Source organism: Thunnus maccoyii, chromosome 5 (genome assembly GCF_910596095.1).
Source record: "Thunnus maccoyii chromosome 5, fThuMac1.1, whole genome shotgun sequence".
NCBI classification, from domain to species: Eukaryota; Metazoa; Chordata; class Actinopteri; order Scombriformes; family Scombridae; genus Thunnus; species Thunnus maccoyii.
The window spans coordinates 19,050,818-19,078,660 of NC_056537.1; the positions used below are offsets into that span (position 1 = coordinate 19,050,818).

General features: G+C 41.9%; 1 protein-coding gene across 4 annotated transcripts in view; it reads right to left on the reverse strand.

Annotated features, from left to right (window-relative positions):
• Positions 1–227: 227 nt before the first annotated feature.
• grm3 (glutamate receptor, metabotropic 3) overlaps positions 228–27,843 on the reverse strand; it is a 38,365-nt gene continuing 10,749 nt past the window's right edge. For 2 of the 4 annotated variants that reach the window (XM_042410545.1, XM_042410547.1), the window contains 11 exons: positions 22,407–22,962; positions 21,055–21,198; positions 17,456–17,725; positions 16,368–16,986; positions 8,520–8,762; positions 8,210–8,399; positions 7,628–7,937; positions 7,321–7,514; positions 7,012–7,144; positions 5,115–5,292; positions 278–3,824 (listed from right to left, as the gene is read on the reverse strand). In XM_042410545.1, coding sequence (XP_042266479.1) covers positions 3,748–3,824; positions 5,115–5,292; positions 7,012–7,144; positions 7,321–7,514; positions 7,628–7,937; positions 8,210–8,399; positions 8,520–8,762; positions 16,368–16,986; positions 17,456–17,725; positions 21,055–21,198; positions 22,407–22,724 — 2,676 coding nt within the window. In that variant the 5' untranslated portion in view covers positions 22,725–22,962 and the 3' untranslated portion in view covers positions 278–3,747. Of the gene's footprint in view, positions 3,825–5,114; positions 5,293–7,011; positions 7,145–7,320; positions 7,515–7,627; positions 7,938–8,209; positions 8,400–8,519; positions 8,763–16,367; positions 16,987–17,455; positions 17,726–21,054; positions 21,199–22,406; positions 22,966–27,843 lie in introns of all 4 variants that reach the window. The other 2 variants (XM_042410548.1, XM_042410546.1) reach the window with 2 other exon arrangements.

Sequence of the window (27,843 nt, forward strand, 5' to 3'; positions counted from 1 at the left end):
ACACTAGAATAGAATAGAGCCTCTGTATGTGTGTGTGTGCGTGAAAGTGGTGGTGGAGGGGCTATTAATGTTGTTGACAAAATCTATCTACACTTGCATTCAGCATTTAGATTTTACCTGAGATTTATAGATGCTGTGCACGCAGACACACTGAACTCCTTTTTTTTGATTAGTCAAAGCAGGACAGACATGGAAGGACGAACAGACAACACCAGCTGTTTGCTTGTTGTTATTTATTATGATGTCATCACAGCCTCGTTATTGCACATATCATAAACATGGAACTATTGCTTTGTGATTGGCCAGTTCCAGAGTTCAGCTTGACCTTGGCTTCATTTCACCGCAGAGATCTTGTCTTGTTTCAAAGCCTAGAGGCCAAGGACACATTCTGTTATATAGTGGGGGCTACAGCACAGAGACCTTTGTAGAGCACATGGCAGTTGGCAGAGGCTGAAGAGAGGAACAATGTCCTTAGTGAAAAGGATATTCATGAGTAAAGCCAAGTAAGAAGTTACTGGGGTACATGAGATGATAAACTGAGTGTAGCATAGTGAGAAAGGTGATGCATTTCAAAGTGATGCATTTTCTTTATATCTGAATCCCGTTTTCATTTTCCCATACACTCTCCAACTCCTTTATCTTCCTTCCCCTTGTCCCTTTTCCAACCCCTTCAAGGCCGCCTTGTTGGCATGTGCTGTGTTGTGCAGTCAGCTCTGAGTGCTTCAGTTTAAGTGTGGTGCTACCAATATGTTGGCTTAGGTGGTCTTGGCTGAGACCAACTCAGCAGCAAGTTTCACACATAGAAGGTAGACAAAGGTGGCGTGGAATAGGTTTAAGGGGTGAGGTGGAGTGAGAGACAAAGGGTCAGAAGAAGAGTGTGAGACTGTTGTCCGAGACTAGTCCCTGGACCAAATGAGAGGAGAATCAGGGTTAAGTGCTCTATTTGTGTGGCCATTAAAAGCTGGGGGTAAAGTACTGGGCCTTGCTGAGCCAAATCTCATCAGTCACTGCCAATTTGAATCAGAACCAGCAACCCGTTTTCCTCTTTCTATTCCTCTTCTTTCACCCTCTCCTCACCCCTCCTCCCACCCTTCCCTCCATGCAGACAAATAGACATTCCGGCAGCGGATGCGGCGGTGGTTGTCCATAGCAACCTGCCATGCGGGGTGTATCTTGTGGGAGCAGGACCACTGAGTGAATGGCTAAGCCTTCTGCTAACAAAGACTGTGAATCTCTGAGATGCTTTGAGCTCCCATAGAAGCGCTGTGACTTCTGGGCTGTGGGAGTGCTTTACATAATCCAGCAGCAGCTCCCCTCTGCTCTGCCACATCTCTCTCTCCTCCTGCTCTCTGCACCTAACACACACGCCCCAATGTAGGTCGGCTCGTCTTGGCGCATCCACCGCTCTCTAAAATTCTTTCAATCTATCATTCAGTGTGATTATCACAGGACGCTTTTGGAGACTGGACAAGAGATGAATGTTCAACAGTTCTGCCTGTAACTACTATATGAATTTTAACACGGAGAAAAGAGATCTGGAGAGCTTGTCTGGGGAATCTTAAAAGATCAATAAGTGATTCTGATCACATATTTTGTTAAAAAAATATCAAGTATAACAGTCACACTTTTCTTTTAGACAGCATAATATAGTATGTAACTATTTAAGATATGTTTATCTATAGTTTACTCCCATCCTAGATGCATTAAAGTCATGCATGAGGGCACTCTTTAAAATGAAATATGCTGTAATGCTAAATTAGTCCACTAATTTACGCTATTTAGATTTTCTCATAACTTCATCCATATGTTTTTTTTTCATTTATTCCCCCACCTCATAATTATCCCCCAGCAGAGTCTGTTATATTTCCAACCACAAATAGAAAGAGTTTGATAGTTATGGATGCTTTGATAAATGATATGTATGTTATGTTTATGAGTTCTACTCTAACATCCTTTTGTTGCTGGGATTTGCCAGCAGCTGACATTGTGTGCTCTGCTTCCTCTTGTGAGCCTCTCTGGGACTGCTGAAGCCAGCTGCTCCACTGTGCCTCTCAACGTCAACACATTTAACACAGACATGTAAACTGCACACTTCAATAAGTCAGTGAGTCAATGACTTCATCTTAATGGTATATGAGCTTCTCTTCCCCTGCCTTCTTATTGGAGTTAAGCTGTAAAAAAATGTAGCATAAAATCAGATGAGTGTATCAGAAATATCCACTTAATGTTCATTAAATTTCGGACTGGAGAAAGAAAGGGGGTAGAGAAAGTCATTTCAACCTAAGGATTCCTCAGATTCACTGTTTCACACACTTCAGGTAAACAATCAATGGCAGAAGGCTTAATAGGGAATAAAACTAAAAGGCATAGTGTTGCCCTGAAACATGTACTCTATACTGAGATCACTTTTACATCGACCAAACAAGGATATGCAGGCGATCATGTAAAACTGATCTCTTACAACCTCTATCTGGAGAACTATCAAACATACATTAAGGCACATAGCCATATTCAAAACATCACCACATACTGTATCTATGGGGCACAAAAAACATAAGCTACCACTCCCCTGTAGTTGGAAAAATTCAACATGTGTTCAGCAAAGCAGACAGTTTCCTTCCCTTAGCGTTTGAGTCATTTGAGTATAAATTCATAATAACTGGGTAAGACATCAATTTGCTTTTGTTGACAGAACTAATGCAGCACTGTCTATATTTACAGTTTTGAGGCAAAAGAAATGCATTTGATGTACTCTATCTTTTCATCCGTGCTATTAGTTATTATTAGCAATCCATTACGGCACTCCTCTAAAGAAACTGTGATTGAGAGTGGGAGGGAACATACTGTTGCTTTGGTGAACACATGTCTGGAACTATGGCCATTTAGATAAAGGGATTCCATGATTAGAAATAGAAAAATGAAAGTTTGTATCAAAAGCAAAACATATTTTCCTGCAAAACAGCCACAATGGGTTCTTTATGTGGATCTAGGATGTAAAGCACATCTATCAAGATGTGAATAGATGAATTCTCAAACCGAAAATTGTGTTCTGCCACAGTATAACTGTAAGTCGATGAGCTTGATGGATTTTTGTACACGTCTGTTCCAGACGTTCTATCCGATCCAGTTTATGCTTTTGTCCACCTTCATTCTAGGGTTACAAGAATGTCAACATTGTGCTGTTTGAACCATCGGTAGTATAATATACAAATGTACAGATACACAATAGAAATGCATACATAATTGGTTATTACAATGAGACCTACAAAAAAGCATGAGAATAAAAAGTCTGTGGGATATTGCGGGTGAGTCAAGCAGAGCCACAAATGTGCATCCAAACTGAGGGATACACACCCTCCTACCATGAGTAAGCGAATGTCTATTTACACCGCATCATAACAAAGCTATCAAAAACAAAGGCTCCAAAAATTCCTCCTAAAAACTTTTTTTGTTTTGTTTCTCTACTTACAACAATGTCGATTCCATGTATGTACATCCCTAGAAAATAATTTAATTATAGATACACACTTTCTACATTTGTGAAACAATACAGTTCTAGTCCACAAGGAAGGTGTTTGTTGGTTTGTGCGTGTATATGTGTGTATGTGTACATTTGTGTACGTGTGTGTGTGTGTGTTTGACTGTGTTCAGTATGTGTATGAGGTGGGGAATGATGCTTGAGAAGGATAATGTTCATGGATTCGCTAACAGTCGCAGGGGCAGATTTAGAGAGAGGACTGGGTGTGGTCACAGAGAGGAAGTAGTGGAGTCGACAATTTCTCTCCCGTTGCACACGGTCGGGACGTAGTGGGCACTGACAGAAGCTGGAAATAGAGAAGGTACCAGAAAAAAAGGATGGAATGGATATTTACATGGAAAGACAGAAATCTTGCATATTTGTTCATAAAAGCCTACTAATGATTTTAGCTGCCAATGTGATTATTTCTTATTAAAGGTCCTACATGCACAGCTGTTTTCAATTAATGTGTGTGATGAGACCTCTGCTCGGGTTGAAGTTGGGTGGAGCTATGCTGGGAATTACATAAGGTCACCCAACTCTGTGCACCAATGAAAATAATAAAGGTGTAATTTGTGAGTGAGGCAGATGTCAATGAAACAGAGTCAGTACATTCCCATACAGAGCTAAGAAGAATTTTAATTAGCCAATAAGTGGAATCACCTGTGTAGCTGTGCTATCATTGTTTCAAATTAATCATAGGTATGTGCATGTATTGGTAGACTTATATACTCGATGACGTGCTGTGCAAAGTAATGAAATGATAAAAAAAGAACATAATCATAGTAAGGATCATATTAGTTAAATATATGCTACCATAGAAGGATAATCTGATTTCTAGATGACAGTGCCTGTTTTGCCTTGATGCGTCTGTGCAGATAACAAAAGAACTGCACAGTTTTATATTGTAGTCAGAATAGCTGAAGCAAATAACTAAGCTAATCAATTACCAAAGAGCAATGCCTTTTTAGAACACTGATAAGAATGATAAGTAAAATTTGAGTGGTGGTGTAAATGCAGACTTAATCTAGTGATACTTAAAGTAGTATCACTTTCAATTTACAGTTTATTAGGATGAACTCAATTATCCCACTCATCCCTCCTATAAGTATTCTTTTTGTTCTCACAAAAGACTTGAAATATGTTCACTGCATAGGGGCATGCATATTCCCTGGTACCTCATTGTACTGCTCCCATTACTGCTTCAGCTCTGTCAGCAGGATACCATTCTTTAAAGACTCACTAGCTCATGATTGAACTTGTCAATCATGCATTAACACATTTGGAGAGACAGTAGTCTGTATTTGGAGACCTTTCTGGCATGGGACATAGCATTATCAGACGTTTCAAAGCTGTTCTGTTGGTGTTCTATATGAACAAAATACAGAAAAATGCAGAAAACAAACAGCTTGATACTTTTAAATTCAGATTTTGTATTCCCTTTAACTAAAGTGGAACACAGAGTTGTCCGCTGTGCAGGATATTAAATGTTGAGCACACCCATTTGACAGAGAGAGAGAGAGAAAAAAAAAACTGCAAGAGAGTGCTGCTCTAAACCCCTGTCTCTTTAAAAATGAGGTAACTGCATGTAACCTACCGTGAGACGCGTATGTGGTGGCAGCCCCGCTGACACTGAAGCGATTGAGGTTAAGCCTGTGGCTGGTCACATTCTTTTGGGGCTGGAACATGATGATATGGACCTTGGGAGCAAACATACAGCCCAGGACCACAAAGCCACTCAGGCTGACTGAGATACACATGGTCGTGGTCTGAACCTGCAGAGGGAGAGGACAAACGAAGAGACTGTAATTAATAGCCAGACTTTGATGGATAAATCTTATGCTAATTTAGTACAAAGTAATTGCCCTTAAGAACTAATTCGACGATAATAATCTAGAATAATGAACATTTTTCAAAGGCATTTTTTGAGTGAGTATAATGGAGTGCTTTGCAGAAAATAAAATAATAATAAATCAAAGCCAATTGAATAAACAGTGGATAAATAGACCGAATTAACCGATTGCTAAAGTACACAAAGCCAATGAGGCCTTTAAAGTGAGAGCATGACTCTTTATTGGCAGACTTAGTTACCTTGCAACAGTCGAGAGGATAACAATTACAGAGTGGATCAATAAAAGACTTAATCAACAGAGACCACAAAGACCGAATAATAAATCAAAGCCAATTGGATAAACAGTGGATAAATAGATCAAATTAACCGATTACTATAAGTACACAGGGCCAATGAGGCTTTTAAAGTGCGAGTATGACTCTTTATTGGCAGACTTTGTTACCTTGAAACAGTTGAGAGGATAACAACTACAGTCGATCAATGAGACTTCATCAACAGAGGCCACAAAGGCCAAACTTGACGTCTCAACAGTAGCTTTAACATAATGTTTTGTGATTTATTGTACGAAATAGATGCTAAATATAATCTTATCCTCTCTTGATTTGGAGAGGTGTATGTCCCTTTTAGGTTTCCATTATCATTGCTGTATTTAACTTTGTGTGGCTGAAAAGTGTTGGTGAGGGTTACAGGGTTAAGTAATAGCAGCTTAGGGCAAAGTCACAGTACAGTGAAGGACATTAGTTATCTACCCTCCAAAAAATGTCCCCTGCGTATGGACTTTATGTTTATGTGTGTGAGTGTGAGAGGGTGGGAGTGGTGAGTGATGTTATGCCTCTAACTGACTAATCTTAAAGTCAGATTACAAGGCCAAAGAAATGCTTATTTTCAGAGGGAGTGTGTGTGTGTGTGTGTGTGTGTGTGTGTGTGTGTGTGTGTGTGTGTGTGTGTGTGTGTGTGTGTAAGAGAGACAGAGAGAGAGAGAGAGAGAGAGAGAGAGAGAGAGAGAGATGAGAGAAAGAGAGGTGATAGTAGTGAGAAAGTGAGCTGTTTTTTATTGGGATCATATGAGCAGCACTTGCATCAGCACTCTTCTCTCACACTCTTTGATACTATGCAGTGTGTGTGTGTGTGTGTACGTGGAAGTGTGTGTTTAAGGTGTGTGTATGCGTAAGATTTGTATGGATCAGGTGAACACTCACTCCCTTCGCTGTTAAATCTGGACATGTGTCAGCAGTTTGACAGAGTCTGTCTGTTTGTCATCCCAGTACTGCAGAGCTGGGACGTTTGCCAGCAGGATTAGAAATTGTTTAAGTTACCACTACACCTGTTTTTTTTTTGTGGCTTGTGTACTTATTCACGTTCTGGAGATAAAAATCTGCTCACATATTCATGGCCTCCATTTGGGGACAAATAACAGGTCCTCAGAAGGGTTGACGTGGTTTTTAGTTAAGATTAGGGTTAGGTTTAGGCTACGGTTAGGGTCAGTTAGGCATGTAGTAGTTATGGTTAAGATTGAGGTAAGTCTCGATAGAATTAATGTAAGTCAATGCAATGTTTTCCTAAAGGACAAGAGCAAATGTGTGTGTCTGTGTGTATGTGTGTGTGTGTGTGTGTGTGTGTGTGTGTGTGTTAAAGAGGATACCCTGTAGTCACTAGATGTAACATAGAAGATGGGAAGAAATGCCAGCCAAATTATGCAGGTGGTGTACATAGTGAATCCAATAAACTTGGCCTCGTTGAAGTTCTCGGGGCACTTCCTGGTCTTGAAGGCATACCTAGGGGGAGAGATCATATTCATGATTAGACCATCTGGAAAAAAAAAAAACTGATAGCTACTTTGACCTATGTTGGAGCCAAGCACAACTGTTGAACATAGTTTAAATCAGAAAATTGCAGCAAAACACAGTTAACAGTGTATCACACCAAATCGAACCATGTCTGCTACACTTACACAGTACACAGGATGACCAAGAGCACATCATATCCCAGTGACAGCAGCATGCTGGAGTCGCGTACGTTACACTTGAGGATGACAGTTTGCCGTCGCTCTGGCAACGTGAAGCGCCGTGTCCCGGGAACTTCCAGCAGCAGCCACACCGACACCATCACTAACTGGACTGAGATAAGACTCAAACAGATGAAAACCTAAAAAAAGAAGAGAGGACAGGAAGGTAAGGTCATCAAGATCTACTGTCTCTGTCTGTCTGTCTGTCCGTCTGACTGATGCAAATGTAGGGTGTGATGCTGCAATTGCTCACCTGAGAGAACGGGCTAATGAAGCGTGGCCTCACTGCACCCGCTCCATCTTTCACCCCACTAAAAATCCTGGCGATTCTGTTGGTTTTGGTGAGAAGGGCGGAGTAGCAGACAGCGAATGACGTGCCCAAGCCGAGGCGCCGCAGGGCACAGATGGCAGGAGAGGGCTTGGCCAAGAAGAGGAAAGTCATGGCGTATGACATGAAGACTCCCAACAGGAGGATGTAACATAGCTCTCTGCCTGATGCTTTCACCAGCGGTGTGTTATTGTGCCGAATAAACACCCAGAACACCAAGCCAGTGCACATAAACCTAGGGAAGGAGGTTGGGGGGGGGGTTATTCAGCCAGACAAACGAAGACGAAGACAGAAGTTGATCAAAAAAAGAGTATCCTAATAACTTAAGAACCATCCTTTTCATCATCCATGTTTAGGTTTGGAAAACCAATCAGAATAACTGATAGTTGTAAATGATTGTCTTGAGCCTCAACTCCCTTTCCTTCTCCCAACACAACTATACAGACATTCACACAAACTTACACCTTTCAGAAACTGACATCATGTTGACAACTCTTTATCACTCACCCTACACAGGCAATAGTAATTGGACCAATGGCCCAGGCATCTTCCCACATAATATAGTCCTCAGGAAGGTCGTAACAGGATGTCAGGTCATCAGTGGGCCACTGGCCAGGAGCACAGGGCGAGCATGTGAACTCATCAGCCAGGTATTCATGAGGCTCACAGGCTGTACAGATCCAGCAGCAGTACTCACCTGGGAAACAGGAATATGAACAGAAGAGTATGACAGCTTGAGATTTTTCAAAAGGCATTGTTGCTCGGTATGGTATGTGGCTGTGACAAAAAAGAACATTGTTGAAATTCAGTCTCCTACCTGCCTGCATTTTCTTCATCTCATTGCGCTCACAGGGGTCGCTGCACTGCGAAGTGGGCACCACTTCTCTGGGCCAGTGAATCAGATCGCTGCTCAGACTCAGACTCTCTGCCCATTCACCTACTGGCACGTAACCGTAACGATCGCCAGAGCGCTGGTAGCTGAAAATGTTGTATCGGCCCATGCCATCCCCCTGGGTATCAAACTTCACTACTGTCTCACTGCCTGGAGGAGAGAAAGGGGCTGGAGGGGGTGAGGGGAGACGAAGAGTGAAAAAGAAAGTGATGAATGGAAAGAGGAGATTAAAGCTAAACAAACTGCTCACAAACAATCATCCCATTGATTTCTCATTGATGCCTCGTAAAAGCAGCAGTGAGGACAGAGACAATAACCCATGGTCATTTAAGCCTTAGGGGTCTAGAACAGACAGTAAGGGGCATTACAATAGCGTTTTCATTACTGAAGATCAGCCAGTTACAAAAGTATTTGCTAAGAGGCTATAAATGCCTGGTATGCTTGGTGATGTTTGTGTGTATCAATGGCCTCCTGTCCATCCCTAAGGTCACATAGGGACAAAAACACTGCTCTAAATTCCGACCTGACAAAGTTTATTACCAAATGCATCATTAACAAACTGCATGCCCATAACATGAAGGCAGAGGACTGAATCCCTGGGCAGTGCTATAGCTACCCACACATTGATAGAATTAGCCTTTGGGTCTCTTATGTGAGGGAGGTACATTGCTGAAACTGCCAAATTGGTTTGTATACAAGTTGTTATGAAAGGATTACCATCTGCCCTGAGGATGTGGGAACAGAAGAGATTGTAAAATTGGCAGGATGCTGAAAACATTAAAAAAAAAAAACAAGGAGAAAAGCGTCTATGAACCGGAAAAAAGTAATTTCTTGATGTGTTGCAGGCAGTGTCGGACCTGACAGTGCTGACACTTGGTCGTTTTGACACAAAATGTATGTCAGTCCTACAGTGCCATTTCTGTCCTTACAGCGGAGCAATCAACTCCGTGCTGCTAACACACTGCACACCGCTGTGTTATACGCTGCTGCCTCCCCTGCCAAATGATGATGTGGCTGGGGATAGTACAACGTATGCTGGGTTTATAAAGCATCACTCTTCAACATATAACAAGGCTCTTGGTCTTCAGTGCACAGCAGCATTGATGATACTGTGCTGTCTTCCTCATATCTCTGTGTCATTGGGTTACTGAAGAAATCGCAGGCCAAATTCTTTCTCCCAACATACAGCTTGGGATCAGTGGAATGAATCAGAATACAGATTGCGAGTAAGCTGTTGGCTGAAAAGTGTGTATGAGGATGTCCGTGCACACACCCGTGTGGACGCTCCATTAAGTTTTACTTTACAGTGTGATGGTTAAGGTATTGCTCTGAGCGCTGTGGGAGGCTGTGCTGACAGAACCAAAGCTCTGACCCTGCTGTTAGTGGTGTTTGTGTGTGTGTGTGTGTGTGTGTGTGTGTGTGTGTATGTGTGTGTGTACGTGCATGCAACACTGACAAGGGCTAAAGCTGCACTATTGTTGTGAAAGCTTAGTGTGTTCAGAGAAGAATGGTGTGTCAGATGGCAGCAGAGGGGGTTAGGGTTTATGAAATCCATAAATCACAGAGACAGCATAACCCTCTATATTTCTCCTCTCCCTCTCTGTCACAGGAAATTCTAGGTGTCAAGTCTTCTTTGAGTTTTTAGGCTAAACGTCTTGGTGACAGCTAAATGAAAATGATTTCAATAAGAAAATGCTGATAATATCTTCAGACGAAGAGGAGATATGAATCCATTATACTGCAAGTTGGCAGATAATAAAGTCTGCTAATAACACAGAGCAATAAGACAAACTGGGCCCTTCTCCTCTCAGACACCCATACACACTCACAGAAACACTTTGCCACCAGCTAATTATCATAACTGCACCTTATTAGGACCTTAGATGTGTGCTGAAGCCTAATTAGCTGTATGTGGTAATTACGTGTAATACAGACTGAGGAGATAACGGCATTAGCCTACAGACCCATTTGAGGGCGCTGTATTGTCCTTGACTTCCCTCTAACAGATCACATCCAGAGAGCAATAGACTCAGGGGACTGGCGATTCCTCCCTATAACCAACAAGCGACCTTGCTGACGTGACAGAGCGGCTTATCAGAAAAGTGTATGAAGTGCAAGTTAGAGCTGGCGAAGGCCACCAAGGCTCCTCTGGTGAATGCAGAGAGCTGAGACAGGCAGCCCAGGTCCTTGACTGATGGACGCCACTCTCTCTCCATAAAACTCTCTCCTGGCTAAATTTAAAACACTGATGAGCTTTGAGTTCCAGTGACCAAAAGATTTGGTTCTGATTAAACAAGAGTCTACAGCCTTGCTGGCGGCACTGTGAGTCACGGCAGTGCTTTGAGCTAGGTTTTGAAATGCTAATGTCAACATGCAAACAATGCTTGCAAAGATGATGCTAACATGCTGATGTTAAGCAGTTATAATGATTACCGTGTTCACAATGTTACTTTCACTTCTTAGCATGCTAAGATTTGCAAAGTAGCTCTAAACACAGTACAGTTGAGGCCAATGGGAATGTCATTAGTTATTTGATAATAAAAAAACAAAAAACTGGACTAAAAACTAAAATTTAGACCTGATTATGGCACTAGATGAACAGTTAAGGGATCACTAAATTTATTACAATTCATCCTGAAGGGGACATGTCTGAACCTAATTTTATGGCAATTCATCTAATAGCTGTACAGTTGTTTCACTAAAATTCAATGCAGCAGGCTTCATGTTCTAGGGATAACAAATGTCTACAAAATTTCATCACCTTTCATCCAATAGTTGTTGAAATATTTCAGCTGGATAAAAGTGGTGAACTGACCGAACAGACTGGCATGCCATCCATAGAGCCATGCCACTAGCATCTGCCAGAAAGCATCTGAATTTTGGTAGATGCACAATAGACATGTTTGTACCACAGTTACCTTTACAGCATGTTTCTGAGTGACATTACTTTGATTAACTATGAACTAAACCAATTCCATCATTTCAAGAATTTAATTTAGATTTACATTTTATCATTTGGCAGACGCTTTTATCCAAAGTGACTTACATGCGAGACAAGACAGCCAGGCTTTAAAGCTGTGGTACAAATATTCAAGGAGCTGACCAGGGACACGTGCATTGAGTAAGAGCACTGGATAGTTAAAAAAAACAACTAAGAAATGGCTGGAAATAGGCAAGTGCATAAGAAATACTGTAAACAACAAGACAGTAGTATAACAATTAACAAAGGCCTAAAAGGTTAAAGAGGCTCCATTGTTAAGGTATTGCACTGAGGGAGTCAGCAGACATGTGGAGCTGGGTAGCTCATTCCACCATGGCAGACCAGTGCAGATGGGAAGGGACATCTGACCTGATGAGTGACTCAATGGAGGGTGCCATTCCATTGGTTGCCTTGAAGGCAATTTAATGTGGTTCCTAACAGTAGCTTTTAGGCTTTCCTGTGGTGTTTTAACACATAACTCACAACTTAAGCCCTATAACAGTGATGGCTGATGATTCTGTGTGACCTCATCCATACAATACTGCTTGTGGCGCAGTCCAGACCCGCAGCTCTCAGTGAGATTCCATGCCTTCAAGTTGTTGTCAGCACTCAACAGTGGAGAATTTCCTCCAATTCTACCCAAAGCATCCATGTTGTGTAGCTGGGGTACACTGGATACAGTGCAGCAAATAAACTGACATGTTCAGACTCAAAATACAAAGTGCCCTTTATGTAGACTAACTGTGAATATATTGTTATTTATCTAAGAAGATTCACTACATCGTCAGCCAAAATCTGCTCTGCACTCCTCTATTGAATAGAGTTAATCAAACAGCTGTAGCCACAAAATATAAAACATTTACAGTAAAAAAGGCAAATAAAGTTAGGCGAAACAAACTGTCGTTATAACGCAGCCTAACCAGATCCCTAAATTTTTGTGAGACACTTTAGCATTCCTGCTAACTCGAGAAACACCTTATTATTCTAGATTAATTAGAAGCATGGTGAAAACAGGCTTTTCATTGAGAAGCTGAGAAATTAATTATGTTCTCGGCCATGTCGGGCTAAAGCGAACCCCAAGGGGGATTGTGGGTATTAAAGGAAGGGAGAGAGAGGAGGCAAAGGGGCTTGGGAGGAATGAGTAGGAATAAGTAATCTAAAAGTGGAAAGACAGCAAGAGAGAGGTATACAGACTCATAGAGAGAGGGGGAATCTTTTCTTTGTGTGAGTGTGTGACTAAAAATTCAAAAGCTGGCTGTTGATTAGCTGTTGGCGAGGGAATAGAGAATTATATTTCCAAACATAAATTCACCTGAATACTTGATTTAATCCCGATTCAAGCTTGACAAAGTAAACACTTCATATGGGGGCATGCATGAATGCACACCTGCTCCAGGTAAAATGTAAAGAAGATACAATGGCTTTGAACTGCGAATGGTGTGACCAACCTTCCAGAGGCATCATCCCTCTCTTTCTTCCTTCAGAGCGTTGATGACCTTACACATCTGTGCCTCACAGAAAGAGTGCGGAGGGACACACACACATCCCTGAGCATATACAGATATGGAAAGAGGGGTGCACTCACATGTCACAAATGCACACACAGACGGATCACATTAGCTATATTTGTTCTCCCTGCAGATTCAGTCCCCAGGGATGGAGCACTGCCTGGGCCGCGGAGCAACAGGCCACAGGGGAATAGAGCACAGATACGGTGGAGAAAAGGGAAGTCTAAAACAAGGGAGAGAAATGTATAGGAGGAAAGGCGCAGCAGCCAAGAGCTGAGGCTTGACTGAAAGAAAGGTGGTGAGATAGAGGAGACAAAAGAAAGAAACAGCAGGCCAAATGCAGGAGGTGCTGGGAGGGAGGATGAGCCAGGAGACAAGATAAGGGCAAAGAAAGGAGGGAAGTGACAAGGGAGAAGAGGGATAAGAATACGAGAAAAAGGGAGAGGAGATAGCAAAAGAGAAAAGCAAGAAACTGACGTGACGGCAGCAGAGATATAGGTGGACGGAGGAAAGCCTTTACATGGAGGAATCAATAGAGAAAAGGTGAAGGATGGACGGAGGGAGGGATGAGGAAAGTGAAGGAGTGCAGAGAGGCGGTGGAGGCAGGAGAGCAACCTTGTGAAGTCTGAGTGGGATGTGCTGTTTTTGAATGTAGAGAGAGTAGGACAGTTTCTGGGTGAGAAAGAGAACAGAGAGAGATGTAGAGCGATAGATAGTGACGAGCAGTAAGAGAAAGACAGACTGAAAGACAGAGAGTGACAGAGACAGAGAGACAGAGGGAGAGAGTGAAGAGAAAATGAGGGAAAGAAGGAGTGAAGGTTGTTCTCTAGCATCTAAACGTTGCAGTAAGCTCTCTGCTCAATATGGCCCTGAAGGCACACCGCCTCTGCTAACACAGACATATCACACGCACACACATACACACACATCAGTGCAGGGAAGGGGGAATATCACATCTATCACCGCTATTTGAACAGAAGACTGCGTGCATGTGTGTATATACTGATCTGTTTGCTGCAGATCGGGGAGGTGGGTGGGTGGGAGTTGAATGATGGCTAGGAGAAGTGTGTGGGTTGGGGTTGTCTGCAATTTCATGCTGGTAAAAAAAACAAGCATTTCAAGCTCCCTCTTTGTAAAAAAAAAAAGAAGCTAACTGTTATGTGTGTTTTGTGTTCTAAGTATGCATCAAGTGCCTCATAAAAATGCACAAATGCGCCTCTGCGTCTCTTACTAGTTGGTAGGGAGCAGTTCCCATGATCTACCAGATCACTTCAACAATTGGCAATAGTGTCGGCTTCATTACCATAGCAACTAGCGCGATGAGACTAGATGAAGAGAGCGGCATATGAATACACACTCCTAACCACACAACATACTGCCTTGGTGCACCAGTGTCAGTAACACACAACAAAAACAGCCCTAACACAGTCCGTTCTGTTGTGTGTGTTAAGTCCAGGAGGGGGAGTAATTTAGTGGAGTGGGAATTCTGGGAAGATATATGTGAGATCAAACTTTGATGCAATAAAGTGTATAATGAACACGCATGTGTGCGTAAGAAAGGGAGATGGGAGAGAGATCTGGAGAGAACACTGAACAGTGTTGGTTTTCCGTCTGCTACAGTTCAGACTGAGAGCACTGCGGATGGTGATGCTGCAGTATTTATACACCACATGCAACCTCACCTCACCTCAGCTCCTTCCTTACATACTGTAGATGCAAAGATGTATATGTACAGCAATGAGAGTGAGTCATTTAGAGCTAGCCAACAACTCAAAACAAACCACAGTTTCCAGTTTCACCGCACCACCCCCATCAACATCCAAAATCACTGTCTAAGCTTCTTTGAGTGCATTTTTTACCAATACAGCTGTTTATCATGCTGTCACCGTCATCACTGACACTGAGCTATAAAGAACTCGAGATCCTTGTACATGCTGTTGCTCTTTCGCTACTGCAGAATAAAGACACACGCCTCATGGACATACATCAGTAGTGAAAAGAAGGGAGAGAGTGGGAGTAGGGGCATGTAGGGAGAGAGATGATCAGACATAGAGATGTAGGGAAGTCACAGCGGGATTCACACCTCCTCTCCTCTCCTCTCCTCTCCTCTCCTCTCCTCTCCTCTCCTCTCCTCTCCTCTCCTCACCTCTCCTCTCCTCTCCTCTCCTCCCCTCCCCTCTCCTTTCCTCTCCTCTCTACTTACTTTCTCCAAAGCATTTTGAACTTTCTGTGAGTGAATCTGCATATCACTTCCACCCCTGTCAGTACGCATCCTATAAGGGAGTGGTTATCATCTGTGCCAACCGGAGGCTGTGTCTGCAATCGCCTTGACTGTTTTCTCTCTTTCCTTCTTTCTGTCTCTCTCCACTCAGACTGAAATGCTCCAAGTCCTTTGATTTGTAGCAGAAATGAAGATGGGGAATTTCAAAGAGAATCCTCTTCTTCTGCTGACGCATGCTGTCCCACTCCGGCATTGCCTCAGTGCTCCCTTGTTCCTTCCCTCCTTCCCTCCCTAATACTTTTACCTTACCCCCAACTCTCATTTCTCGTTTTAGACTGCCTGTCAGTCTTATCTGTAAGTTTCCCTTGCCCTCCCTCCATATGTGATGCCAGTCTTTCGTCCTCCATCCATCACTCCTGTTCGCTCTCCCCAGCGTCCTGTGGAAAAGCTGCCGTGTTAGTGTTGTTTGTCTGGCTGTTTTGATGTCTGCTCCTGGTCACGGTTGGTGGAGGAATAAGCAACTCTAAACCTGTGTCATTCCCCGAGACACAGCCGTTTATTTATAACGCTTCCTTTGTACGCCGTCTGTCAGTCAAGCCAATCCTCTGTCTCTACTCTCCCAACTCTACAGAGACTGACAGACAGACAGGCAGCCCGCTATAGGAGCTATTATAACACACACAATCTCATTAGTGCAAGAGAGAAGAATATGGCTGACGGATTAACTGCAGCTCTCATTCCTCAAAGCAACTTTGTAGTGTCGTATCAATTACGCATGGGTAATAGGTGTCAATGGCAGGCTGGCTCTGACAATACATAGCAATTAAGCGGATTTGTCTCAGTACTTTTTATGTTCTGTGGCTTGGCTGCTTTGGCTGAGGAGAAGGACAACATTCCTGTGTTGTTCATGAGAGGACTGTTAACTAGGCGCAGCACTCACATTCCTGTCTATTTGTCACTATTTTTCCTTTTTCTTCCCCAACTTCCTCTCCAACATTCACTTCTTTTCACTCTCCATGTACCTTATCTGGGACTCACTCACTCTGCCACGATTGTTCTCTTACCTGTGAAGCCGACATTAAGGATGTAATCCCTGTAGAGTCTGCGCCCGTCCAAGGCCTTCATGCTGTCGCACAGCTTGGTGGTGTTGAAGCACAGGCTCCGTTGCATATCATGGAGGGCATAAGCCATGGCGTACACCGCGTTTACCACAAACATGATCTTGGACTCTGGTTCAAAGTTACTCTTGTCCATTGACAAGTCCTTGTCACACGGTGGGAGAGGTGTCTCTCCCAATCCAGCACCCCCCCCTCCTCCTGTTCCTCCACCACCCAAAGAGCACTGGAACCGCTGCTCCCAGAATTCCCTGTACCAGGGATTCCGATGGTTTTTGACTGGGTTCAAGCTGAGAAAGTAACGGTTGAACTCTGGCACGGGATTGGCTGCCAGCTCAAGTGTGATGGCTCCTTCAGCGGTGACCTCATTTCCCTTGACAATGCTTTCCTGCGCACCCCAGCCATCGCTAGCAACCCAGATGAAGGAGGTGTTAAGCCTGGCAGCAGCTGCCAGCAGCTCTCTGGCATCGTCGCTGCGCAGGAAGAGGACGGCCACACGGGCGTTAGGCTTCTGGAGGAGCTGACGGATCACAGCTTCATAGGACTTCTTAGCATTAGAACGCCCCACCTGGACAGAACGTGGATTTTAATGTAATGACAGATGTATTGTGCTCTATAGGCTGCCTCTACACCCAAAATGATTTGGTAGCTATTTGTGAATTTTTGTACTTTAGTCTCACACCAACATGCATCTCTGTAGCAAATGAGACGAAAAATGTCAAAGTACCCAGTATGAGTTCTTGTAGATAAGCTTTCATTTTCTAGTTCACAGCAGATAACAACAGTGTAATATAAAACTCATTTGTGTGTAGGACAAGATAAGACATGGAGACAAACTTTTATAAGCTCACAAATTTAGTGGCCCTTTCATTGTTACTGGTGCAGCTTCAGGCCATACATCAGTGTGACGCTGCAGATTAAAATATTTTTGGTATCTGGCTCTGAGCAATTTTTGCTTATATTCATGCAGATTGGACCACAGAAACAAACTCATATTCTATTATATTCTTTGGATTCTATTCTATTCCATGCCTTACCTTCTCTGAGGTGGCGATACAGATGTTCCTCATGCGGGCCTCTTGCTCGAAGGCCTCTATGCCTGTTTCACCGTAATCCCCCTCTGATGCCACTGTGGAAACATATGTCCAGTTGAAGAAGCGGAGAATCTCGGCCATGGCTTTGGCCTGGTAGAAGTCAGGGGGCACGGTGCGGGCAAAGTAATCATAGCGGCTCTTATCGCTGAGCTTGGCACTGGTTGACGCATAACTTATCTGAGGAATCTGGAAGAGCCTGAGAAGATTGGCAACCTGGGGCGAGAGATTCAGTAAAATGAGACATAAATCAAGAGAAATATTTAAAAAAAATTCATTTTAATGAATAGTATGATTTTAAAGTTGATATCCCATATCTGAATAAGTTGTTGATATCATGTGCTGTAGATTGAGTTTGATTTGAACTGACTGGTTTTGATAACAATATTGTTGATCACACTTGTACAAATTCTATAATGTGATATGTTGTGTAGATCAAATTGGATAAGTCTTAATCTTACTGCTAGTTTGGAAGATTAGTTGTATGTAAAGTGACATAAGAAGTCTACAAACAAGAGTCTGTTTGTCTACACTGTAGTTACGCTGTTGAAAGCAGATGGGTATCAGCCAGGCCTGCGGTGTGGAACTGTGTTAAGTTAATTGTTAATTTACAATTTACAATGTGGAGAGGTGGAAACAACAGAGCCAATTACTATACAATTAATTTCATGGAGCACTTGCAAAACCGTACAAGTATACACAGATAGCGAAAAACTGAAGAAGAGATTAAGTATCTCAAAAACAAAACAGATTTATGTGCGTATTATACAGGTGTAAAAAACTCTCTGGCTGATGAAAAATGTGGATTTCCCTAGAAAAGAGCCATACTACAATTAACCCTCTCATGCTTATCAGATACTGCTCCGAGAAATGTGTCCAACCCTTGGATAACTTGAAAGATGCAACCATTATTAGTTTCATAACAGATACTGAGAGTTTAGATCTGCCACTGCTGAGTTCAACATTTTTGAATGTTCTGATCAATACTGGACACTGGCAGCTGCACACAATAAAGATTTCAGATAAATAAAGTAGTGTACCTTCCAGTTTCTAGGGAGCTCCAGTCTCTAATATGGCCCAAAGGGGCAAAGGGAGACTAAAAAAACAAAAAACAACCCAAAAGCATCTAAAACAAAAGCTTTGCAGCACAGCACTCACTGGAAAAATCCACAGAGTGTCTTTGTAAAAGATGATAGTTTCTTCTTGGTAGGTGGGAAGAAAAGATGTCTGCATAAAGAATGTCAGCCAGCAGAGAAAATAATGATGTGTATGAGTAATGTCAAAACAGATCAAATGTAGTATTATTAACTGCAATGAAATCGTTCAACCACAGCTATTTAAAAACATACCTAACTGCAGGTGTATAGTGTTGTTGTGTTAGGTGTTTTTATTCTCCCTTGACCCACTACTTTGTACTGGAGAGCATCTCCATGTGTGTCAAGCCCCTCGGTTAAGCAAGTAATGGAAAAGTTTGATGAAAAATGATAGAATGTAAAACCCACAAAAACAACTGGAATGATGAAATGTGTTTTTTTTTCATCAAAGGAAAAAATAGAACATATTTGGATGCTTGACACTGATAGGAAGTGCTTCATGCACAATGTGATTATTTGAAGGTAAAAGACAATGTATTAAATGCAAGCATATACTATATGCACATGAAGAAGAGATGTACAAAATAGCACGCACACACGCACACAGACACACGCACACAGTTCAATAAATCACTGACTCATGCATTAGTGATGGACATCATCTGGGGTCTACTGATGTCCATATAATATTCCCTTTTACTGTTGATTGGGGTTTGGTAATGTTCTCTTCATTACAATTTTAGTCATAGACACCAACACAACAGTGGAAATATAATTGCTACATATACTCATGCGCCACAAAGGCATGTAAACATACCCACTCAAACATGCACACACACGCAAATAAACACAAAGTACACAGCCATTCTGTTCTTGCCTCAGTTTAATCCTTTTAGAGCGCATCTCTCTGGGCTTTTCTATATTTCATTCATAGCTCAGTTGATGAGCTGTTTTGACAACATGTCAGAATCTCATTAGACTAATAGTGTAGAAGATTAGAAAACACACTCACATATATATACTGATGCGTGCAAGGACAGGTCGACACATACACAACACCTGCATTGAGGTACACACACACACACACTCACATGGATGGCTGCTTATAGTACTCCAGGCAGGTTTTATAGTTTTGAGATGGCAGTTGACTTAAATGTCAGGGAAGGTCATGCTGCAAAACGTAACCCTATTGCTCCATTACCTGCCACTGAACAATGACCACAGCTAGCTAAGAGGCCTGTCCGCAGGGACACGCAGAGTTTACTCTGTTAGTGAAAGCTGCTCTCTTCCTGTGTTAGAGAGGGAAGGGAGATGTACTGTAGGAATGGGCTGAATATGAGAGATCAGTTGAAAAAAATGAAAGAGAAGAAGGAAAAAAATTGGTGCAGTGGAGGGGTGCTGTGTGTTTTCCACTTGGAATGCAAGTCACACACACACAGACACACACACACACAGACACACACAGACACACACAGACACATACACACACATGTACGAACGTAGGGAAGGAATGATGCCTGCTATGTAAATGCCTTCGAGGCATTGGAGTTTAGTTGTGCATGGTAAAACATAAAATAATTCACTATTACTTCATTTAGAAGCAACAGACAGACTGGCCAAGTAGAGAGGCATGAAGAAGTAGCTGGATTAGCTTCACTGGCACAAGATCAGAAAGCAGAGCACAGTTAGGGTCTCGTAAACAGCGCTTCCCTCAGAAAAGACAGGTAAAAACAACAGCAACGCCAACAAAGGGCAACAAGTAGGAGCTGCGGGAAAGACAAGCGATAATATCTGTGATGAAGGACTAGAGACAGAGCAGATGTGTTAACAATGGCTGCCCCAGTAAGGAGGAGGAGGAGAAGAAGAAGGGGGCTGAGGTCAGCATACACTGAGCTCTCCCCAAATAGCCGGGAGGGACGCCTCTGAATGCATATAAAAGAAGAAGAATTAAAAAAAAAAGAAAGAGGAAGTGATGAGAAGGAGGAGAGCAAAGACTTAAGGTACAGGAAAAAAAGAAATACATAGAAGAGAGAAAAAGAGAGGGTGAGAAAGATAAGACAGAGAGACAGTTGCAGAGATTAGGGATTTAAGGACTGATAGGAGGAAGCTTTTGTGCAGTCACAGAGGAGTAAGGGAGAAGGAGGTTTTATGCTAAACTATGCAAATTACCCAGTTCTGTGACAAGAGCTACAAGAGCTGGGGAAACACACAAGAACACACCGATGGAAGTTGATTCACAGAAACAAGTACACACACAGACACACATGCAGACATGGACACACTTGCACTGCCATGTAACTGGATGTCAGCTTTTGCACACTTGGTCACGATATGTCTGGTACAAGGATGAGCAACATAAGAGAGAAGAAGCTATCAAGGGAGTTAAAGTAAGATGGTGATGGTGAAATGTGTTTGTGTAAATATTCCTATACCTGTTGGTGTATTTCTTACCTGTATGGAGACACTGCTGAAGGATCCTCCAATGACAGCAGCAATCGCCAGCGGGCTGTCGTCCTGCAGGGCGTAAGATCCGTCTGGACAGATGAACTCTGTGTCGTCCACCTTGGTGAGGGAGGCTCTTACAAATTCCAGAGCCTGGGAAACACAAACACATTGATATTTTATATCAAATGCTGCGCACCATATTGTGTACCATATGGTCTGTGTTATCTATTATTACTAATCAGACTGTGAAACACTTTGAATTTGGTTATTTTCAAGAAATATGCTACATAAATAAAGACCGATTTTTTTATGATGTAGAGTTTTTATCTTTTTGAAAGGACAATAAAAGCCAATTTCTTCACAGTAGGGTACCTTAAATGCTTTCAGTACAGGTTCCAAATTGTAAATTAATTCCTCTGGGGCTAAGGCACATTAATAACATATTGCTGGTCCTTGGACAAACAGCCAAAGAACCTGCAACCCATTTAAGTTAATTAATTAATTCAAAAATCCTGGGTGCTGTCTATAATCAGTCAAAGAACTCATTGTAGATCACTAGATGCATCGTCTTTAAATAGCTTGGCAATAAAATACAATATATTGTTGAAGATAACAATCCCTGAGGGAGACTGCTGCCTTTTTTTTATCCGGCTCATTTCCCTCATCGCAAATAGCTTCAATCTCTATTTCTCATCAAGCATTTGCCATTATGATTTGAAGCAAGCTCCTTTACCCATAGTGGATAAAATAGAATTTTGAGGTACATTTACTATACCTGAATATTACCGTTTAATGGGATCTACTTTTTCCTCCATTTAAAATGGATACATTGCACTTTTTACTTCTGACGCCATAAATTACTTTCCAGCGCAACTTTTTGAAAATGAAAGGTGGGAAAAGTTCAGGTCATCTGGCAGCACATGAGAACAAACTAATTAAAACTGTATCTGAACTATAGCATATCTGAAAACCTGTATCAGCATTTACAGGTAAACGCAGATACACTTGAACGCTGTACGGCACACAAACGGGTGACCGTCTTTGAGAATAAATGCTTTAATTGAAGTTAGTATTTCATTGATGTACTTCTAGTTTTGCTGTGATAAATGATTTGATTATCAATGTTAATGATAAAATAAACAGCATCCTGTGTGGAAATGAAAGTGATTTTGATTTACATTTTTAAGATCACACCCTATACACACATGATGTGAACAGTGTTTTGATGGCAGGAAGCAGAAACTTAGTAAAGAGGAGAAAATGATTCCTTTGACAGAAAAGTATATTTAAATACTATCTGGAATCATCTCTCATTGAGAAACATGCAGTGTTTATGTACAGTCACCGTGCTCACCCACCTGCTCCAGTGCATAGGTATCTCTGGAGCAGGTGTCCAGGATGTGGACACCGAGGGAGACCCCGGGCAGCAAAGTGTTGTCCATATTGATTCTGTCTATGGCAAACAACATGGCCTCCAGCCTCTGGATCCCTCTGTCCTCATTCACACGGCCACACTCCTCCATCCCAGCACCTTTCTCATGCACCGGGAACAGGCCGCCGAGCACCAGGTCACCCTCGATGCGTATCTCCCGGCGGGACTGAGGTGGGTCTCCGACTGACAGCAAGACGCCCCGACACATCATAACCAAGACTAGAGCTGGAACGCGGGCCACCATGTTGGGCTCAGGGGAAGTTTAGGATTGTCAAAATGTGAGAAGAGGCTTGATGGAGAGTGAGACAGAGGGAGGTGAGGGGCGTAGGGTGAACGTTAGGGGCGAGGGGTTACGGGTGAGGTGTGAGGCTTGTGAGTGAAGCAGCGGCCGTGGATGTTTGGGTCGGTTTGAGGCCCATGAAACGGTCAGGGAGAGCGGAATTGGACCACACATGGAGGGGCACACCATCTGGGCATCAGTCCTGCTTGGAGAGGGGAGGAGAAGAGAGGAGAAAGGAAATATAACTCAAGTCAATCCACGTGCCACAGGACAAATCACAAAGCTGTCAGGAGCTGCAGGATGAGATACTTTTGTAAGTGTCACTATAAAGTATAAAGACAGCAAAGTAGACCTTTAGTGTAGTTTGGGGACACTGTTAACAAGGGCTCAATGTTGTTTCCGCTTCACAGCCATAGCCAGGCCATGACTAAAAGGGATATAGAATTGTTTGGAGATTGTACCCCACTGTTCTCCAACCTCCCCCCTCCCTTACATCACACAGTAAACTTTCTTCTTTTGTATGTGTGTGTGTGTGTGTGTGTGTGTGTTTGCCCCTGGTTGTATCAGGATAAGCCAGCTTAGATGTCTGGTTGATACATGAGCCCAGCCTTCTCATACCACAGATCAGAAAAGCTTCTCTAATCTGATCTCTGTTCCGACAATTCTCAGCTCGTCCATGAGTTTATACCCCTATGTATGTATGTGTGTGTGTGTGTGTGTGTGTGTTATCAGATTTATTGCCCTCCCTCTCTCCTGCATAATTATAGTGTGTGAGGACTGAATGCATTTCACCATGAAAGAAGCTAACTGACAACAATGAGTCCAACAACAGCTGATGCTACTTATCCTACAACTTGATCAAAGCTACCTTTCTGTGTTTTGACTGTCTTGTTCACTAAAAATTCCTCCTCTTTTGCCTAAAATATTTCTATACACAATAATCTTAATTCTAAAGGACCAGTTCACAGATTTTTATAAATATCCACTTACTGAGCCTGCAAAAATCACTGCAATATCTTCTGTGGCTCTGGAGGGAGTTTCTTCCCCTAAAGATATCAATAGGGTCATCTAAGCTTGGGCTTGGAAAAAGCCTACTATTGAGTTGCATTGTGGGAAGTGCAGGAACCAGGGTTTTTGGAGCTTGAGGGACTAGACCCCGTTTTCACCTGGTATTAACATGCAGTCTGTATCTGGATATCTTATCTGGATAATGACAATTCTCATGATCTTGATTATACCATTTTTGTGACCAATCCTAATATAAGGTTTTAAGGGAAGAGATGCTGCAGTATGGGCTTAACTGAGGAGGGGGTTGTCTGTATGTATATGCTGGGATAGTGGGAAGAGTTGGAGTTAGGTGACCTTTCAACTTGTTAGGTAGATTTTTTTCTTAAGAATGTAGCCAAATTGGCTGAGAACATGCATTTTCATTATAAGATATCTGGATATATTTCAATACCAAGTGGAAATGGAGTATTAAAGTCAGCATATCCCCTGCTGCATTGATTTTGACCTTTCTTTTCTTGCAAGTTCCACAACTTTATGCAAATGCAACACTAAATCGCTAGATGTCAACGACTTCAAGATTCAGCTATAAGATATAATAAATAACCTGCTCTTACTCTTCTCTCTTTGTTTATATCTTTTAATCTATTTAGCTAATGCAAAGTCAGTAAAAGAAAGCCTAGAGTAGGAAATAGCTTTTGTCTTTTAAATTTTGTCTCTCATGTCTCTCATGCAATCTCTCCAGTCCTCAGGAGCGATAAGACAGAAGCTGGAGGTTGATGTTTTGACTATGAAAATCAATTTAGACCAAGGAGTAAGCTTGTAGTGAAATTTCTGTTGATTGCTGGCATCTGTGGCCCGAACCCTGCTTTGTGTATGTATGTGTGTGTGTGTGTGTGTGTGTGTGTATGTGAGCGAGAGAGAGATAGAGAGAGAGAGAGAGAGAGTGAGAGTATGCCTCCCCTCTTTGGTGGGCAGGTAGGAGGATGAAAGCTTCTCTTAGATGCAGGCAGCTCAGATTTTTCTGCAGGCAGCTGCCATACCTTTACCACTCTGCTCTGTAATATGACACACACATACAAACACACACACACCCAGACAAACACCCACCCACACATGCACACACAGACATACACACACACATGCACAAACACACACCTCTGCTTCTCTGAGGGGTTGACCTAAAAGCAGACTATTTCTATGTCTTTGCTCCCCTCTCTCTCAACCAACAGAGATCTGAATTAATGTGTGGAAATGTGTAGGAGACACACAGAATCAAGATATATGATAAATAATTATTGCAGGAGTGCTGATATCCGATTAAAATTTGTGATGTACCCTGATATGGTCTTTTGAAGTCGCTCTTGTCCCTGTTGCTTTTGCTTTAAGAAGTTGTTTCCTGTTAAAATCCCACAGGAGACTATCTGACATTTATTTGATGGATATGTAATTTAACTTAATGCCTGTTTTTTTTTCTTTCAGAAAGAACATTGATAATGCTTTTGAAAGATTTAGATCCAGAGCCAAGCTGTCACATGTGCTAGATGTGAGTGTGTGTGTGTCCATTGTATGTATGTTTGTGTTTGTGCATTGGGGAAAACAGTAGAGCCCCTTTGAATGATTTCCAGTATTCCACTGAAATAGCTGGAGTTCCTGGAAATAAATTCTTAAAACAAACTTACATCATTATTAGAAGCAACTTTGAACTAACATAAAGAGGAACTTTGTAATGAGTTGGGGTTTGAGGACAACATTGCAACAAAACAGGATATGTGGCTGAGCGTGTGTGTTAGTGTATGCAGGTTTGAGCGCTTAGACATGGGTGTGTATGTTGTGGTGTATACAATTGTATATTTATGGAGCTGAACCTATAACAACAGTTTCACTCAAAGCCTTACTTTAACAGTATGCTTTAATGTAATTGTCAGCTTTTGAAATCAATTTCCCAGAAATGTGCCAAAAAATTTCTCTCACATTTTTACACCGCTCTCATGGTGTCCACTGAAATTGAATGTTTGCTTCATTATAACCTCTTGGAAAGAACCCAAACCCAGCTTCCTGTCTCAAGAGCAACTGTGCAAACAAAGCACACGCTGTGAAACAGAAAATGTTTCACATTTAGTCCCTTCTTTCTTTATGACCATGAAATATTACCACGCAGGCTAAAGTGCCAGACAGTGCACTTCACTTAGGAATATATAGCATGTATATCTTTTGCATGTATATGTTTGAACCCCTTTATTAGAAAGCCAGAGTTATATTCTTTCAAAATATGTCACAGCTATATGAGACTGATGAACTCACTTTTCTTTTTTTCCATGATGACAGCTCATGTCAGCAGATTATTATTATATCAGCATGCTTAGACTTGAAACTTGCATAAAATACATATTCCAGTATGGCAAACATATATTCTTTGTTTTGTTAAAGTAACATTATCATTGCCTGGAACTTCACTTTAAACCATTAAAACAGAGGAGAAGCTCTTACATCAGAGATTTAAGAGTCACATGCAAACCACCACTGCATTCATAAGATATGCTGTCAGAAAATCAAATCCAGAAGACAGACAGGCAAACACGGACACTGTAAAATGATCATGTAAAATTGGACTAGTGTCTTGCATTTAAGGGTTTCACTTTGACAGCTAACCCTCAAACCTCAGAGCTTCCTTGAACACAGCTGGAGAATTTTCCTTCACACTTGACAGCTTGTTATCTCTATCGCATGGTGTCTACAGTATATCATGGTATGTCTAAGCCTGTAGCAGTGTGGTCAGTGTTTATTTGATCTTCTTGAACTATTTCATTCGTAAATGAAAACATTTACAGTAAATTTTTACATGTAAATACTGGTTGTATCATCTGTTCCATGTGTAAATAAAAAGCAACTGCTGACAACTATGGCAGACTAGCCCCTGAAATACCCATAATAGCCCTGTTTCACAGCAGACATTTTGACTTGTCATAGTAGAAAAAAACACAGGTGTTACTAATAACATTAACAATGGCCCTTTTCTATTCCCAGTAAGCCGTGACAGTGTGACAGTGATCCAGGACATGAAAGTGCAACAGCTAAAGGGAATCAGGCATCATTAGTTTTATTATTTACTGCTGTGCTTCTGTGACAGTGTCAATTATATAGTAGTAAAAGATATGTGTAACAGAGTCAAATATACATTAGTAATATGTAATATTACAATTTCACAAAATCTGTGCAAATAGTTAGAACATGAAATGCTATTCCTCCAGAGTCAATATGTGGAACACATGAGTCTCAGTTTCTGTAACCCTACATTCACTCCCCTATAAATAATGTCTCCCACCTTTACTTCTCCCCTTTTGTTACTGTAGCTTAAACCTCTTGTGTAGTATGCTAACATATTCCTGTGTCATTTAATTTGTGTAGCAGCTCAAGTTACATATCGCGATTGACCGGAGGATTTTGTTATTCACTTCTGTCATCAGAACAAACGGAGATCGCCTCCAAAGATATGCTGGTCTGAGCCTCTTCATCAAAACACAATGCACATGATGTTAGACACCACCGGTTACACTTCCTACTGTGACATGTCAAAACATCTTCTATGAAAAAGGCCAATGCAATGTGACATGACCTTGATCCCCAATAAGCCCTGTATGTGATTTGTAAATCATGCAAACACACTGGCGTAGTCTCTTAAAGGAATAGTTCAACATTTTCAGAAATATGCTTATTTGCTTTCTTGCTGAAAGTTAGATATGATTGGTATGATTGATGCCATTGTCAATCAAAGCTGGAGCCAGCTTAGCATAAAGACTGGAAACTGGGGGGAAACAGCTAGGCTGCCCAAAGCTAATAAAATGTGCATACTGGCATTTCTAAAGCTCACTCGTTAACAAGTTATATCTTGTTTAATCCATGCAAAAATCAAAGTGTAAAAATTACAAGTGAAAAAATGACAATTAATAGTTTTATGGGCAGTTATGTGATGGACTATTTGTTGGCAGGAAGCAGTGTCTTCCTTGAATCATGTCGTCACCATGAGGTTGCCAGGCAACCAGCTGAGGCAACAGAAAGTCACTGTGCCTGGCCAAGA